Here is a 16,092-nt window from a genome sequence, read left to right on the forward strand (position 1 = left end):
ATCACATGTTTGTCGACCTCGGCTTCGCCTTAGCCGGCAAATCCATGTTATCTGAGACATTTCCTACTTTACTGCCCTAGGTAAGTAATATACTATATCGAGGGCGCCACTGAGCGTAACCAGCATGATGGTTACAATTGCAAAGTTAAGAAGTGGAATTTATAAGAATGGCACATTTATGTTTGTCGACTTTTTTAATTTGTTAACACAAAACATTTCGTCAAACTGTGCAAGAAAACGTGAATCCCCCAGATTTGTAAAACTAGTCGTGTACATTTTTTTTATAAGTATAATTTAATATAAAAACGAATTAGCACATTATAATCAAAGAGTTATTAATTGTTGAAGTAAAAAAATTGCCTCGTGTTTGATAGCAGGAGATGTCGCTGTACAGTTCCATACATTTTGTGGTAACTTTATTCGTCAGAATTGATATTAACCTTATAACCCACCATATAAAGATTTCAATTTTTTAATTTGAACCTTATTGTATAAGTAAATTAGAACGAATTTTGTTTGTTTTAAAAAGCACTGAAACAAAAGAAATGATACTTTATTTGGTTCACGAAAGGTTCAAATTAGATTGCACGAATATGTACATTGTAATGTACATTTAGTCTCAGGAGGTTTAAATTCGACAATTCCATTACCACAAAACATACAGCGTCGTACAGTAACATCTTTATCTGTCTTCAACTAAATCTAATGTTTTTGATAAATGTAATGTGATTGTAAAACGATTCAGCACTCTCTAATACTCGAGAAAAGAGAGAAAATTCACGAGTGGCGATAAATTAAAACACGACCGAATATATTTCCTACTTTTGGCAATTATATCCTACAACGTTTTACAGTATATATGGTGCTACTTTACCGCAATAGTGCGATAATTAGCACATTACGTAACTACGTCGACAATTGAAAGGGCCATATGTACTGTAAAACGTACGATACATGTGCGAATAGGTAATTCGCAACTCGTGTCGATTTAAAAGTAGTAGCACCATATGTACTGTAATAATACATTTTTAGCACAGTCAAGCGGTGAGTGTACCTAACATAGCCCAGTGTCCCTTTTATTGACCTCACCTGCTCTTTGAGAAGCATGGCCTGTTGCCGTTTTATTTCCCTGTCCTGCAACAAAGGCTCCACATGTGACGGTTGCAGGCAAAAGGTACTATTGTCCGTGGATCTCTATTGTTTCCCATAAAGTTTTAAGTCATAATGTATTGTTTGTCCGAATTTTTGTTAGTCATAATTTGGTTTTTTCTCAGAAACGCGTAACTTTTCAGGATTGCCATAAAACAAACCTAACCTAAACTATCTATAGGATAACCTTGCGAAAATTCCTGAGAAGTTAACGGTTTCAGAATTATGACTAATGATAATCTGACAATCATTACATTATGACTTTCAATAATTATGTCAAATAAAAGGATCCGATCCGAGGGATCCGAGTTGTTAATAAAGGAACAACAAGTCCTTTTTTGATTGTAAACGGCATGACTGCGGGGATAATCAGGCGGGCCGTATGCTTATTTGCCACCGTAGTATAAAAAAAAGGCCAAGTGCGAGTCGGACTCACGTACGAGGGGTTCCGTACCATTTACGCAAAAAACGGCAAAAAATCACGTTTGTTGTATGGGAGCCCCACTTAAATATTTATTAGATTTAGTATAGTTGTTATAGCGGCAACAGAAACACATTAGGTATCTGTGAAATTTTCAACTGCCTATCTATCACGGTTCATGAGAAACAGTCTGGTGACAGACAGACAGACGAACAGCGGAGTCTTAGTAATAGGGTCCCATTTTTACCCTTTGCGTACGGAACCCTATAAAACAGCGTGGGATAACACGATTCCAACCGTATAAATAAATACATACACACAATCATTCCGATACCGCAAACCACAAACCATACAAAAACAACAAGCAATTGTACCAAAACACAACCAAACTACATTACGGTCAATGTGGAGAAGACCGTCTATCGGGTAAGACCGTCTACGAGCTCTCGTCGCTTCTGACTCTTGCATTTGTACACACACTACACTTACAGAACATCGTTGGAGCATTGTAGTTCGTTTTTTTAGCATTAGAAAAAGACTATGCGATCTTGCCGTGTCTTTTAATATAAAAACGCTTTTAAAAATCAGTAACTAATACTTATGAAAGCAAAAGAATGTAAATAATCGTATATGATTCATAATTGTTGTGTGCTCGCTTCATCGTAGGCCACGTCTACGCCTCGGCTAGTCTGTGGCCATGAGTAAGCCCATTCATAATAAAAAAAAATATAGTTGGTCAAAACAATTTGTCAGTCAGTGAGAACCAAGAAAACTATACTCATCCTTTTCTTTTGGGTGCTAGTACTAGTGTAAGATAGTATGATTCTCTATGTCTATGAATGAAATGAGACAGTCCTTTGACAAACTATATTTGCCGTGACTTATTTAGTTAAGTGAAATTAGCTAAAATTACGGCATAATTAATAGAAGACTTTTTTTAATTGGGATATGTACGTTGACGACCGAAGTTATTTTTCATCAACCCTCCCCTCCCCTCCCCCCTCTGCGTCACCCCCCCACACACCCGCAAAGGGTCCAAAACCCAGTTTTTCTAAATTTTTAAGAAAACCGTTCAAGATACAGAAAAAGAGTGTAGGAACGAAGTGATCCATATTAAATTTTCTATTAATCTCTGATACACACTATATTGCTATCGCTTATAGTTTTTGCGCAATACGTCACGGAAGATGTTATTTTTAGCATTTTCAGTGTTATTTTTCTTCTAATAACTTTTCTCAAATAACACTTACGATATCATCCACGTTTTTAGGGCTCCGTACCTCAAAAGGAAAAAACGGAACCCTTATAAGATCACTCGTGCGTCTGTCTGTCTGTCCGACCATTCCCCCCCCCCCCCCCCCCTTTCTCTCTAAAAATACTGGGCCTAACATTTTGAAAAAAATACACATGATAGTACTTTACCTATAGATAATAGGAAAACCTTTTAGAAATGTGCAGTCAAGCGTGAGTCGGACTTATGTACGGAACCCTTAGAACGCGAGTTCAACTCGCACTTGACCGGTTTTTTTTTATTAAGTAAATAGTTATTTAAAATGGGTATTATTTATTGAAACAGTTTGTGTTTGTGGGACGGTAAGCATGATAAAGACATTGAAAGGAGAGTAAATGCTGGAAATCGTGTGAATGGGGCACTTAACGCTTTTATGAGCAGCCAGAAGCTGTCGCAAAAAGCACGGTTGGCTGTTCATAGAGGGGTGTTGGTGCCTACACTTATGTATGGTAGCGAAAGTTGGGTATGGCAGAAGAGGCATCAGAGCCAAGTGAATGCAGTGGAAATGAGAGCGCTGAGAAGTGTGTGTGGTGTGAGACTGCAAGATAGGATTTGGAACAGTGTGATAAGGGAAAAGTGTGGACTGAATGTAGATGTAGTGAAAAAATTTTCTCTGATCAGATCGGGGAAATCCTGAAGAAAGGCCAGGTCAAGAACACCCTAAACCGGCGAGCGTGTATGAGGAATGTAATGAAAGTGAAGGATGCGAAAGAGGTATGTCAGGATCATAGCAAGTGGAAATCCGTGGTCTCTGCCTACTCCTCCGGGAAATAGGCGTGATTATATGTATGTAACTATATGTTATTTATTATTAAACTACTTCATTTGACGATGCTATGCCATTTTTAAAATACGGGTGTCATTCTGAATCCCTAACAACGTTTGTCCTAAAGTCACTTGCCCTAACTGGTTTTTCCTAATGGGCACATGCCCTAACGATCAATTGTCATAACGATTATTTTCCATAATGTAATGGTTAGCCTAAGACTCATTTGTCCTAAGCATTTGTACCATAACTATCAAGATCCTTAATGTTTTTTACCATATTCTTCGAAATCCCTAACAATGTTTGGCATAAAATAATATGCTCTAACTGTTTTGACCTAATGGCTATTGCCCTAATTATCAATTCTTATAACAGTTACTTTTCCTATTGATCAATTATCATAACAATTACCTTCCATAATGAATGGTAACGAACTGTTGCCACAAAGTGGGTTAGGTTAGGTTAGAACTGTGACCCTCGCAAAAACGAACTGCTGCCACAAAAGTGGGTTAGGTTAGGTTAGAACTGCGACCATTGTAAAAACGAACTGCTGTTAAAACTAGGTTAGGTTAGAAATACGATCCTTGCAAAAACGAACTGCTGCCACAAAAGTGGGTTAGGTTAGGTTAGAACTGCGATCCTTGCAAAAACGAACTGTTGCCACAAAAGTGGGTTAGGTTAGGTTAGAACTGTCATCCTCGCAAAAACGAACTGCTGCCACGAAAGTGGGTTAAGCTAGAACTGTGATCCTCACAAAAACGAACTGCTGCCACAAAAGTGGGTTAGCTTAGGTTAGAACTGCGACCATTGTAAAAACGAAACGAAATAGGGAAATCAAAATTAGGGCATACGAGTGTTAGGTCAAGCAACGATAGGCTAAGTAAAATTAGGCAACATGATGGTTAGGATATATAATTTTTAGGCCTAACAATAATTAGGCAAAAAAAGAATTATGCTACATAACATTAGGATAAATACTCAATATGGAAAGTGCCATTAGGGAAAAACATATTAGGACAAAAAAAAATCGGCCATTCGATAATAGGGAAACCAAAATTAGGGTATACGAGTGTTATGACAACTGATCATTATGACAAACAATATTAGGGAATACAAAAATAGGAGAAAAGACTTTAGGGATTCAGATATAGATCCTAAAATACATCGCCTTCAAATATTTTTAATGTCAGCTAATATCGTTATTAACCACTTGTCTGTATATGAAACGGATCCTGACCGAAATTTATAGGTACAGCACAACCGAGGGTGAACCCACGATTTTTGATCACCACACACATCTTCTTCCTCGCGTTAGTTGTCGCTTTTCGGTGAAGGAAAACATCGTGAGGAAACCGGACTAATCCCAGTAAGGCCTAGTTTCCCCTCTGGGTTGGAAGGTCAGATGGCAGTCGCTTTCGTAAAAATTAGTGTCTACGTCAAATCATGGGATTAGTTGCCAGCGGACCCCAGGCTCCCATGAGCCGTGGCAAAATGCCGGGAACAACGCGAAGAAGATGATGAACTTTTCATGTGTGTGGTGGTCAAAAATCGTGGGTTCACCCTCGTTGTGTGTTGTATAAAATTCGGTCAGCGGGCGCAGCACGGTTCCAATTTTATCGCCTATCACTATGCGCGTCCCATTCGCACTTACATACTTGTTAGAGCGTGACAGGCATGGTGAGGCAACATAGAGGTACAATAATAGAGAGGAAACGGGGGAGGGGCCAAATGACCGAACGAGATACTCTCATAGAACTTTCAGTAGGAGTAGCAAGAAAGCGGTACTATTGCTTGTCCTTGTCACAGTCTCACTTTTTGTTTGTTCCCCACCATACATTTAGTATGGGTTATGGTGGGCAACAAATAACCTCTACCTACCTTTCTATGTGAGGCAAGCTATAAAAACGCGACCGTGCGGTCTGTTTCACAGTCAAGTGGTTAATAGTAACGATGTTCGGTGAGCTTAAAAATGTTTGAAGACGATGTATTTTCAAAATGGCATAGCATCGTCAAATGAAGGAGTTTAATAATAAATAATACACCATTTTAAAGAACATATTAACTATTTATTTAAATTAAACAAAATTTGGCGATATCGTAAGTATATTTTGAGAAAAGTTATCTTACAAAAGAAAAAAAACATAAATTCTAAAAAAGTTGCATATATGGTGACAGATTTCACAAAAACTATAAGTGATAGCACTATAGAGTGTATAAGAGATAAATAGCAAATTTACTAAGGATCACTTCGTTCCTACATGCACACTTTTTCTATATCTCGAACGGTTTTCTTAAAAATTTAGAAAAACCGCGTTTCGGGCCCTTTGGGGGGGTGTGGGGGGGTGACGCAGAGGGGGGAGGGTTGGGGAGGGTTGATTAAAAATAATTTCGGTCCATAACGTACATATCCCAATTGAAAAAAGTCTTCTATTAATTATGCCAAGTTTTCCATATATTTTTTTCCAGAAGCAACGTACTAATTGTTTTAAAGTGTTTTTCAATAAAAATACACGTCAAGATTGTTTACCTTTTTTCTAATGCTAAAAAAACTAACTATAGGAGCGAAGCTCGTCCATTCTGACTGTGTCTGAGGCTCTGAGCGAAGTACACAGGTACACAAATACAAGAGTTCTTACCTTACGACGGTCTTGCGAACCAAAAATGTTACAGTATGCATTTTCACAAATGGTTATTACGCCTAAGACCCTAAGCTTTTAACAAAAGCCATTGTTTGTTTTATGCGACCAGTTTAGCTCCCGTATTAGCCGCGTGCCAAAGCAACAATGTCCTTTAAAAAGCAACTGTATCGTGATAGTATTAAGGTTCAAATTGTATTAATATGAGGGTTCGTCTACATTGAGGTGGTCGATCGTCCTACATTACCAAAACATGTTAACTCGTATGATAAATTTGAACCTTAATACTATCACGATACAGTTGCTTTTTAAACGACATTGTTGCTTTGCCAACGGGAGCCGACCGCTCACACAAAAGAAACAATGACTTTTGTTTAACCTTCTGAACGCCACAGACGGCAATTGACGTCAACGCCAAATCGTGACAACGACGCCAAAGACGGCATTTAACGTCAATCGTTTTTTCGTCAAAAACACCCCACTTTTAGGTTGACATTAGGGGTCATCCATTAATTACGTCACACGTTTAGGGGGAGGGAGGGGTCAAGAAAATGTGACATGTTGTGACACGGGGGAGGGGGGAGTCACTAACATTGTGACGACACTTTAACTTCATCAGTAACCGAAAATTAATATATATTTTTTAATGTGTTTTTGGAAATATTTTTTGTTCCTAATTGGTTTTGTGTTATAAAATTAAGTACTAATATTTCTTTTACCAAAAATATCTTTTTATTAAAAAAATTATGCCGAGTTAGTATTGCCGATTTCGTTGAAAACAAAATTGCCTAAAATGTGACGTCACAGGTGGGGAGGGATTTGCAAAATGTGACCAAGTGTGACAAGGAGGGGGGAGGGGTCAAAAAACCTAGAAATTCGTGTGACGTAATTAATGGATGATCCCTTAATTTATTCACAAAACTAAATTTTACCCCCGTGGCGTCAGTGGAACGGCAAATGGATGCGCCGTTTGGCGTTCAAAAGGTTAAAAGATTAGGGTCTTAGGCGTAAAAATCATTTGAGAAAACGGTATTTTCCTCCTCGACACCCTTTTCTTCCTCTCACTCCTGTATTTGTATTGTATTGTACAAACCTGTTGTTTTTTGACTTGCTCCTCGACTTTCTGTTTCTCAATCTCTTCCTGTTTTCGCCTTTTGGCCTTCAATAGGAACCACAACATCGAAAGCGGGCAAATAATAACATGGAACAAAAAAGAAATGACGGGAAAATAAGTAAAGCAAATAATAAAAAGAAAATGATGTCCGAGAGTTGGGTAAGAAAATGAAGAGTTATACATTTGGAATTATTATCAAATTTAGTTCATTTAGTAAAAAAAAACCGTTGAGAAAATTCCAATTTCATCTACAATCACTAAAAGTAACTATAAATGTATTTGATATAATTTTATTTGATCTAATTTAATAAATATTTAATTTATTTCACGAGGGTAAGTCAAAACTTAAAAAGTTTCAAATGTCAAATGATAAACCTTATGCGAAATAATATTATGACAAACACCAGAATATCACACCATTTATGTGTAGGTACATCATGCAAGTGCTATAGCTAGTATTTTTACTATAGGCAAAGAGTATACTTGGAGCAGGGGTAGGCGAAAACGATTACGTTTTAATTTTATGTAAGGTGCAGCGGGGCAATTTCGACTGCGGGTTAATTTAAACTAATTGAAATATCTTCCATTATTAACTAGAGTCACACACAACACACACAGCACATCTTTTTCGCTATCTGGACGTATATGGCACTCGAGTTGATAATGTAAAACATGGAAGATATTTCGATTAGTTGAAATGACCCCGCAGTCGAAATTGTCCAGCTGCACCTTAATATTAAGAGCACAGCGTGTAAAGTAAGCATGCAAAGCACGAAGTATTCCGTACATTGACAGGCCTGTTTCTATCTTTATCGCACGCGCGTAATTATATTGCTGTCCCGCCCATGCTGCCGGCGGTCAATGACACTGTGCAAGTGGGACAGCCATTTATAATTAAGCGTGTGCAATAGAGATATGAACGAAGCGGGTAATGTTCGAGATTCTCCGTGCTAGTGTCCTTACTTTATAAATGCTATGGAGAAAATAGCGTGCAATAGGTAATTTTAAGAAAGTAAATCGGTGTGGTCTATGAAACAAAAAGTCGAAATTTTGATGAATACACAATAACAAATCAATTATATGTATCATATAAATTTAATATAGACATGCAGCCATAATTTTAGCAGATAATATGAAGTAATAAATAATACATAGTAATTTGATAGTTTTGCAATGTTTAGTTCAGTGTTTTAGTTATTTTGACCAATCCATTTTTATATCAAGTCCCTCACCACACAGAAAATTAGTTATTACGAAAATTAGATCTCAGTTCTAGTTAATCATAGACCAAAGATAATGTTAGACCCGAAAGTTAGTTTTTTAACGTACCGAAACTTCCTTTCCGAAATTATGTACCGAAATCGACAGTTCTCCATCTTTCCCGACATTTATGGTACCTTTATTTATTCTCTTTGTCAATTCTGTGAGTTCATCGTCCTCGCTTATATCTATCACTTCTTTTACAGTCTTTTTAGGCATTAACATTAAGTTCTGCGACATGAACTCGTTTTTAGCGTCAATATATTTCTGTTCTAGCGTTTTCGTGTCGTCTCTCTTGTCCTGCAGTTTCAACCAATCGGAGCCGTTTATGAATTCCGATATTCTTGAATAGGATTCTATCAGTTTTTCTAGACTGTTCTCTTTGTCTGACGTTTTCGTTTTTTTCTCTTGCGTTTTCAATAGAGAGAAATCGAAGTTTTGTTTAGAACTTTTAGGCAGATCGAAAGCGGCCTTTTCGGCGAAATCCTTCATTTTGTCTAAAGCGTTGTATTCTACAGAGTCTTTCCAGCTTTGTTCTAGATTTAACTTTATCGGTGTATTGTGACTATCTTTACCAGAGACAGGTATCAAAGATAGACTTATAGGCGGCATGGTTCGGTCTTTACTGGTTTTGGTAGCCGGGCCCATCACTAGATCCGGTATTTTCCATTCGGTATCGGTTTTCGGTAGCGGCTCGATGGTAAGCTGCGTTCGGTTCTTGTTGATATGCTGTATCGAATTTTCTCGTTAATTTATTTATTCGACATTATTATCAATTCGATATTTCGACAACATTGTCATTGTTGTTAGAGGTAGACAGACAGACATAAACCCAGATAGTATACATATATAGATATAGTATATAGTACGGTTTGCTAAACAACGTTATGCCATTCATGTATTTCGAATTTTAAGAAAGTAGGTAAGTTTTTTGTATATCATACAAACTTAAACATCTAAAAAAAAATCTTTCTACTTTAGCACTTTTCATGATTACTAAATGAGTAAAATAAAATTGTACCAAAATTTTTGTAATTTTACTCATTTTATTTTATTTTGGTCCAAAATTATTATGTTTTTAAAGATTTGACCGATTTTTCAAGTTGGTCTATAAAAAACGAGTTATTAAATCACTAGAAATGTCTACTTCCTTGCTGAACGTAGTACGATTATGGATATAGGTATGTGACGTTCCATGCCTAAAGGGCTGACCCTTTAGGCTTTGGAGCATACTGATATGCTCCATATGCATAAGGACCTTTAGGCATGGAACGCTACGCATTATTTAGGACATTTAGGTAATCCTCTGCAAAGACCCATTAGTAAAAATGAGATATGTATATTTTTTGATTATTAACACAAATTATACGAAACTTGAAATGAAAATTATGACCGATGAATGTGACAAAAAGTTGTTTAGCAAAATTAAAGAATACCATATAGTAGATATAAATGCAATCGAGACACACACTAACTACTATCTAAGAAGCTAAGAGCTGTCTACAAAGCAAAAAGTGTCATATAACAACCCCTTAAGACACTTTTTGCTTTAAACTACATAAAATGTGAGCACAATGTTGCCAAGCATCAAATTGATAATAAAATAGGAAATACTTAACAAACACAAGCACGATACAAATATACATATAATGTATAAAATATAATACGCAGTCCTCATATTATTACAAAAACATTTATATTCGTAGTGGTTTGAATATTTTGAAGATAGTTTAACATTTGACCTAATATTTAAAGACCTAACTTAAATAGTTTTTCCCAAAAACATTATACTAAAATTACAGTTTCAATTTTTTTGTCACAGTGACAATAAAATAATAAAATGTGACAAGTTACGAAATGCTAGTTATTAAATTTCGTTGTTACAAAACAATTTATATCTTATTTATTTTGATTTAATTTATTTACGCGATACACGGCCGTCGTGAACGCTGCTCGCACTGTTAGTGCTTCAGAAAAGAGACCTAGGCTCTCCGAAACATGTACGCGAAGGACTTTTAAACAAGTGAGTCTAAACCGTAAAATTATTTAATTTATATAGGTACGTTTAATCTTTAAGTGATATGTTAGGCCAATTAAAATTAGGTCAAATGAAACATTATACGAAAAACGGTTTTTATTGTTTACTAAATTATGTTTCTTTACTTATTTAAAATAATATGAGGACAGTTCGTTCCGTCAAAGAGTAACACTGAAATACATAGAGATGTAAAATGATATGTTATGGCAGACTTACACTGGAGTACCCGTAGCAAGACCTTGCCTAGGGGTGGACACATGTTATCAGTAAAGGTCTCGGAATAATACATATGTATATGTGAATAAAGATACCTAGCACAATGAGTATTTGTAAAAAAATTACCAACGACATTTAAATTAATCGGTTGTTAAATGATGAAACCCATTCCAAAATAATCCTTGCTCTTACCATAGAGAAATATAGTAAGAATAGAGTGCTCACTCCATACATCAGTTTTGGTACCAAAACGACTATTATTTTCGCAGTCGACATCTAGCATCAAGTAGCGAAATTATCAGTACCGCTACTTGATACTAGAATTCTCTAGTGTCGCGGCTCACGAAACCTGTATTGAATAATTTAAAACTAATATTAAAAGCAGAAGTCGTTGAAAATAGTATTCCGGTTAATCCGGTTGGTAATATTAGCTGAAAATTGTTGAGCATTAGACTTTTCGCTCGGTGCAACATCTATATAGTACTGTTAATTCCGCTACTCGATGCTAGATGTCGACTACGAAAATAATAGTCTTTTTGGTACTAAAACGGAGCGAGCACTCTATGTATTTTTTCCTCTATGCTCTTACTTAGCCGGCAACTATTATGCCATTGCTTCAAAGTCTGTAGAAGCCTTTAATGTTCTGTTTTAATTTTTCTGCTTTTGTTTTCTGTACATTTCCGTTTTGTGATTGTCACGAATAAATGTCTTTTATCTTTTTAATAAAAAATAAGAGTCGTTACGTCTACCCTAGACGAACTAAAAATAAAAAAATACAGTGTTAAACAGTAATATTTAATTTGGATATTAAAAATTCCTCAAAAATAGCTCGACTCAGGCCTTATATGTTAGAAAGAGAGGACAATAATCAAGACAAAACGTTACTCTTGAACAGAACGCAATCAACACCCGAATATTTAACACACCGAGATATCACTCCTCGATAAAATGTCCCTGAATGGCATAGACCTACCCCCTCATTCATAAACGCGCTACAAACCTCAATTAGCTAATAATCGTTTGTCTTCATCTGTCATTTTGACTCATGTACGTGTAAGAAAGGGATAAAACTTTAACTAAAGCAGGCCCGTAAAGTTTTATGAATAAGGGGGCTAATAATATGGTTCTATTCTATTCTATCACTCACTGACACACGACTGACAAACAACTGACACTCACCTCTAGTAGTTGTGCGCTCCGCGCCTCTTTCTCGCGTTTGGCAAGCTCAGCCTTTTCTGTTCGCTCGAGCTCTCTGACTAGTCGCGCCTGTCAAATAATAAAGAATAAGACATACTATAAACCAACCACGTTCATTAATATCTAGTGAAAGTCTTATTCAATCTTAATGCGCCTATGTACACTTGATTATGCGATATGGCACACTACTATGGGGAAACTGTTAGGGGCCTGTATGGGTTTGTAAGTGACTCCGACAGGTCATAGCAAAACACGCACGAATTGGCTACGGCCGATAGATGGCGGTGTAACGACACAGTCAACCATGAACCTTATCACAAACACATTAAGTCTACAATATTTACCTGATCGCGGGAACGCGAGTTTGCATCTCTGCGGGCGTCGCGTGCCGCTTGCTGCCGCCTCGCTAGTTCTATTCTGCGGTCGACAGGCGGCGGTGTTGGCCGTGGGCCCGTTAGGGCTGCTAGCGCCCTTGCTTCCTCCAATCTAAACAAAGATAAATACTCACGATGTTATAGCTTCTGTTTGCACAGCTACCAGTTACTATTCGCTAGTCAAAAGGTACATATGTAGTGCATAATTATTTCCATAGTGTTTTCACGGAAACGTACAAACGTGTCTTGATATTTCAGTCAGTCTCGGTACAAAAAGTACTGAGGTTGACTGAAGTAGCATGACAAATACGGACGTTTCCGAGAAAATACGATGGAAAAGAATTATACACTACATCTGTAGCTTTAAATTGAATTTTAGAGCAGATACCGATTTAATTACCAGTATTAAAGAAAGAAAAGAAAAATGGCTCGACGAAATCGTGGCTACAGCCGGTCAAGATTGGTCACAGAAGGCAAAGGACAGGAAAAACTGGATGAATTTGGAGGAGGCCTTCACCCGAATATGGGTCTTTACAAAATAATAATATTTTTTTAACTTGTTAAAACATTTTTCATTTTTATACATGTAATATTGTAGAGAATTAATAAAGGCTTTTTATTTTATTTATTTATTTATTACTACTTACCTCTTATTAATCTCTGGCTCGCTAAAAAGCAGGGGCTCGGGCAACTCCGGCGCCGGTTGGATATATTCTCCAAGTATTAAACGCGCGCTGAAGCTGAAGTGTTCCGTCGTTAGAGGCGGTTGCGGGTTCGAATCCAGGAACTGCAACAAAAAAAAAATATGTAGATACAATGTCTTAAGATGTCAATGTTTGACGACCGGTCTGGCCTAGTGGGTAGTGACCCTGCCTATAAAGTCGATGGTCCCGGGATCAAATCCTGGTAGGGGCGTTTATTTGTGTGATGAGCACAGATATTTGTTCCTGAGTTATTGTTGTTTTCTATGTATTTAAGTATTGATATATTATATATATCGTTGTCTGAGTACCCACAACACAAGCCTAGAGTTTACCGTGGGGCTTAGTCAATTTGTGTACAAAAAATCCTATAATATTTATTTATTTAATGTATAAACTGACGTAGATAGCGCTTCTCTGTGTTTTTATTTCACACAGGAAACTTTAATCACTGGAATTTTTTTATTGCTGAACCAAAGACATATGTAACTCCGTATAAGATGAATGAAGTCTAAGAAAAAAACGTGCCTCAGAAAATCAAGAAAAAGTCATTCTCGGATAGATGGCGCACACACCTTTGGCCTATGGTCGGCTAGATGGCGTGACGACACCGTTTCATATTTAACAATTTTAACACATAGATATCAGTGAATGAACATGGGTCAAAATGATATAAAAATAATAAAATCATTTATCCATATATATGTTACTGTAAAAGCCCGAAGTACGGCAAAACCTAGGTTTTACCGCTGCCGATCGGTAAAAGCCCGAAATGTTAAATCTTACTAGTTTACTTCGGGCTTTTACCAACACCGATATGGTAAATCCTAGGTCTTACCACGGCGACCGGTAAAGTTTGAATCATGCACTGATTCCCAACCCCTCCCGCTCAAACCCCCGTACACCGCACCGCATGCGCCGTTAAGTGGGTTAGGTTAGGTTTGAACTGCGATCCTCACAGAACCGAACAAAAGTGGGTTAGGTTAGGTTAGAACTGCGACCCTTACAGAAACGAAATGCTACTAGAAAAGTGGGTGGTTTTTACCTCCTTTTCTACATAGTGCACCTCTACCATAATCTTTCATCGGGCCCCATAGAAGTCGGTTTTTTTTTCTTAAAAATTATCATCTAATAATCTCAAGAATCAGTGCATGATTCAAACTTTACCGGTTGCCGTGGTAAGACCTAGGATTTACCATATCGGTGTTGGTAAAAGCCCGAAGTAAACTAGTAAGATTTAACATTTCGGGCTTTTACCGATCGGCATCGGTAATAAAAACTTTTTACAAAAAAAAGCAAACCGACTTCAAAAAGAATAAAATAAAATTTTATCCTTTTTGAAGTCTATGCGTTACCAACTGATATGTTTGAAGTCGGTGCCAAGCCAAATTTTGAAGCATACCATGATTTTGGTGCGATTCGATAAGGATGTACCTACGTTGGATTGCCTTACACGACGACAATGAACGTACTTTCTGTAGGTACAGTCGACGTTAAAAATATGTTTACACTTTTCGCCTTATTACAAAGGAGTAAGGTGCAAAAGTGTAAATATATCTTTGACGTCGATTGTATCTAAAGCCCCCTCCAGACTATGCGCGTGAATCGCGGGCGAAGCCGCGAACGCGAGTGTGGAGTCGATTTCGCAGGTCTGCGTTCAGGACTCCACACTCGCGTTCGCGGCTTTGCGCCGCGATTCGCGCACGAGTGTGGAGGAGGCTTAAGAACACACCTCAGAACACACGATCAAACCTTCTTGGCGCAGTCTGTACCATGTTTGTCGGCACATTAGTGGAAATCCAATGCATTTTTTTTCGTCGTATTTTTTAAAGAGCATTTCTTACTAATGCTCGAACAGTCTATAGCACGCAAGTGTGAGATTGGGACTGAGTAATTTCCCGTCCCTTATCCAGAGGACTACATTTCAAAATATAAAACAATTTAAGAAATTTACCTTCTTGCCAAATTTCACCTAAAGCGGTTCAGTTGTTTAGCCTTGAAAAGGCGACAAAGAGGCAGACAAAATTACTTACACATTTGTAATAGTTATTAGTGCAGTTCTAATGGGATTTATAGCCATAAAGCTGATTATTTTGACTGGTATTGTTACTACTTGGCTTGGCACCGACTTCAAACATATCAGTTGGTAACGCATAGACTTCAAAAAGGATAAAATTTTATTTCATCCTTTTTGAAGTCGGTTTGCTTTTTTTTTGTAAAAAGAGCGCGACGCATGAATGAAAAACAAGATCATGTTTAACACTAAATTCGTGTACCTATTACTTTAATAAATATGTATGTAATCAGGAATTTTCTCGAGTCCGTCTGGGAAATTATAATTCCTGTCACTACTACACTAAATCCATCCTCCGCCCCGCCACTGGCCCAATCCCTCAACGCCCCGATCACTCAACCTCACAGCGCATCAACCCCTGATCCAGGAACCCCTCGACCCTGAACCAGGAATTTTCTCGAGTCCTTCTGGGAAATTATAATTCCTGTCAACTAAATCCATCCGCCCGCCCCACCACTGACCCAATCCCTCAGCCCCCCGATCACTCAACCTCACAGCACATCAACCCCTGATCCAGGAACCCCTCGATCCTGAACCAGCAACCCTTCAACCGCCATTCCCCGACCCGTTAATCTCTGACCCCTTAACTCCTAACCCTAACCCCCGATCAGTAATAGCCTTACCAGCTTACCACGAGTTTGACATTGATATATTCGCTAGCATGTGTGTAACTTACTTCCTATGCATCTCGCTCGTACTAACCTTAGTGTGAGCGAGATGCATAAAAAGTTACATTTAGATGCATAAGACGTTAGCGAATATGTCAATGTCAAACTCGTGGTAAGGCTACAGTTGCAGTACATCAAATTGGTGGTTTTCGGAAGCAAATGCTCGAGTTACTTTAGAAAACCCCGA

The 16,092-nt window shown here is 37.6% G+C and overlaps 1 protein-coding gene across 1 annotated transcript in view; it reads right to left on the reverse strand.

Moving 5' to 3' along the window:
• Positions 1 to 16,092, reverse strand: part of LOC134802715 (uncharacterized) — a 146,940-nt gene that overhangs the window by 37,567 nt on the left and 93,281 nt on the right. Inside the window, exons 21-26 of the mRNA XM_063775360.1 lie at positions 13,110 to 13,249; positions 12,433 to 12,574; positions 12,071 to 12,157; positions 8,707 to 9,366; positions 7,357 to 7,422; positions 1,090 to 1,134 (exon numbers count right to left, since the gene is read on the reverse strand). Coding sequence (XP_063631430.1) covers positions 1,090 to 1,134; positions 7,357 to 7,422; positions 8,707 to 9,366; positions 12,071 to 12,157; positions 12,433 to 12,574; positions 13,110 to 13,249 — 1,140 coding nt within the window. The remainder of the gene's footprint in view (positions 1 to 1,089; positions 1,135 to 7,356; positions 7,423 to 8,706; positions 9,367 to 12,070; positions 12,158 to 12,432; positions 12,575 to 13,109; positions 13,250 to 16,092) is intronic.

This window comes from Cydia splendana, chromosome 25 (assembly GCF_910591565.1).
Source record: "Cydia splendana chromosome 25, ilCydSple1.2, whole genome shotgun sequence".
Classification (NCBI taxonomy): domain Eukaryota; kingdom Metazoa; phylum Arthropoda; class Insecta; order Lepidoptera; family Tortricidae; genus Cydia; species Cydia splendana.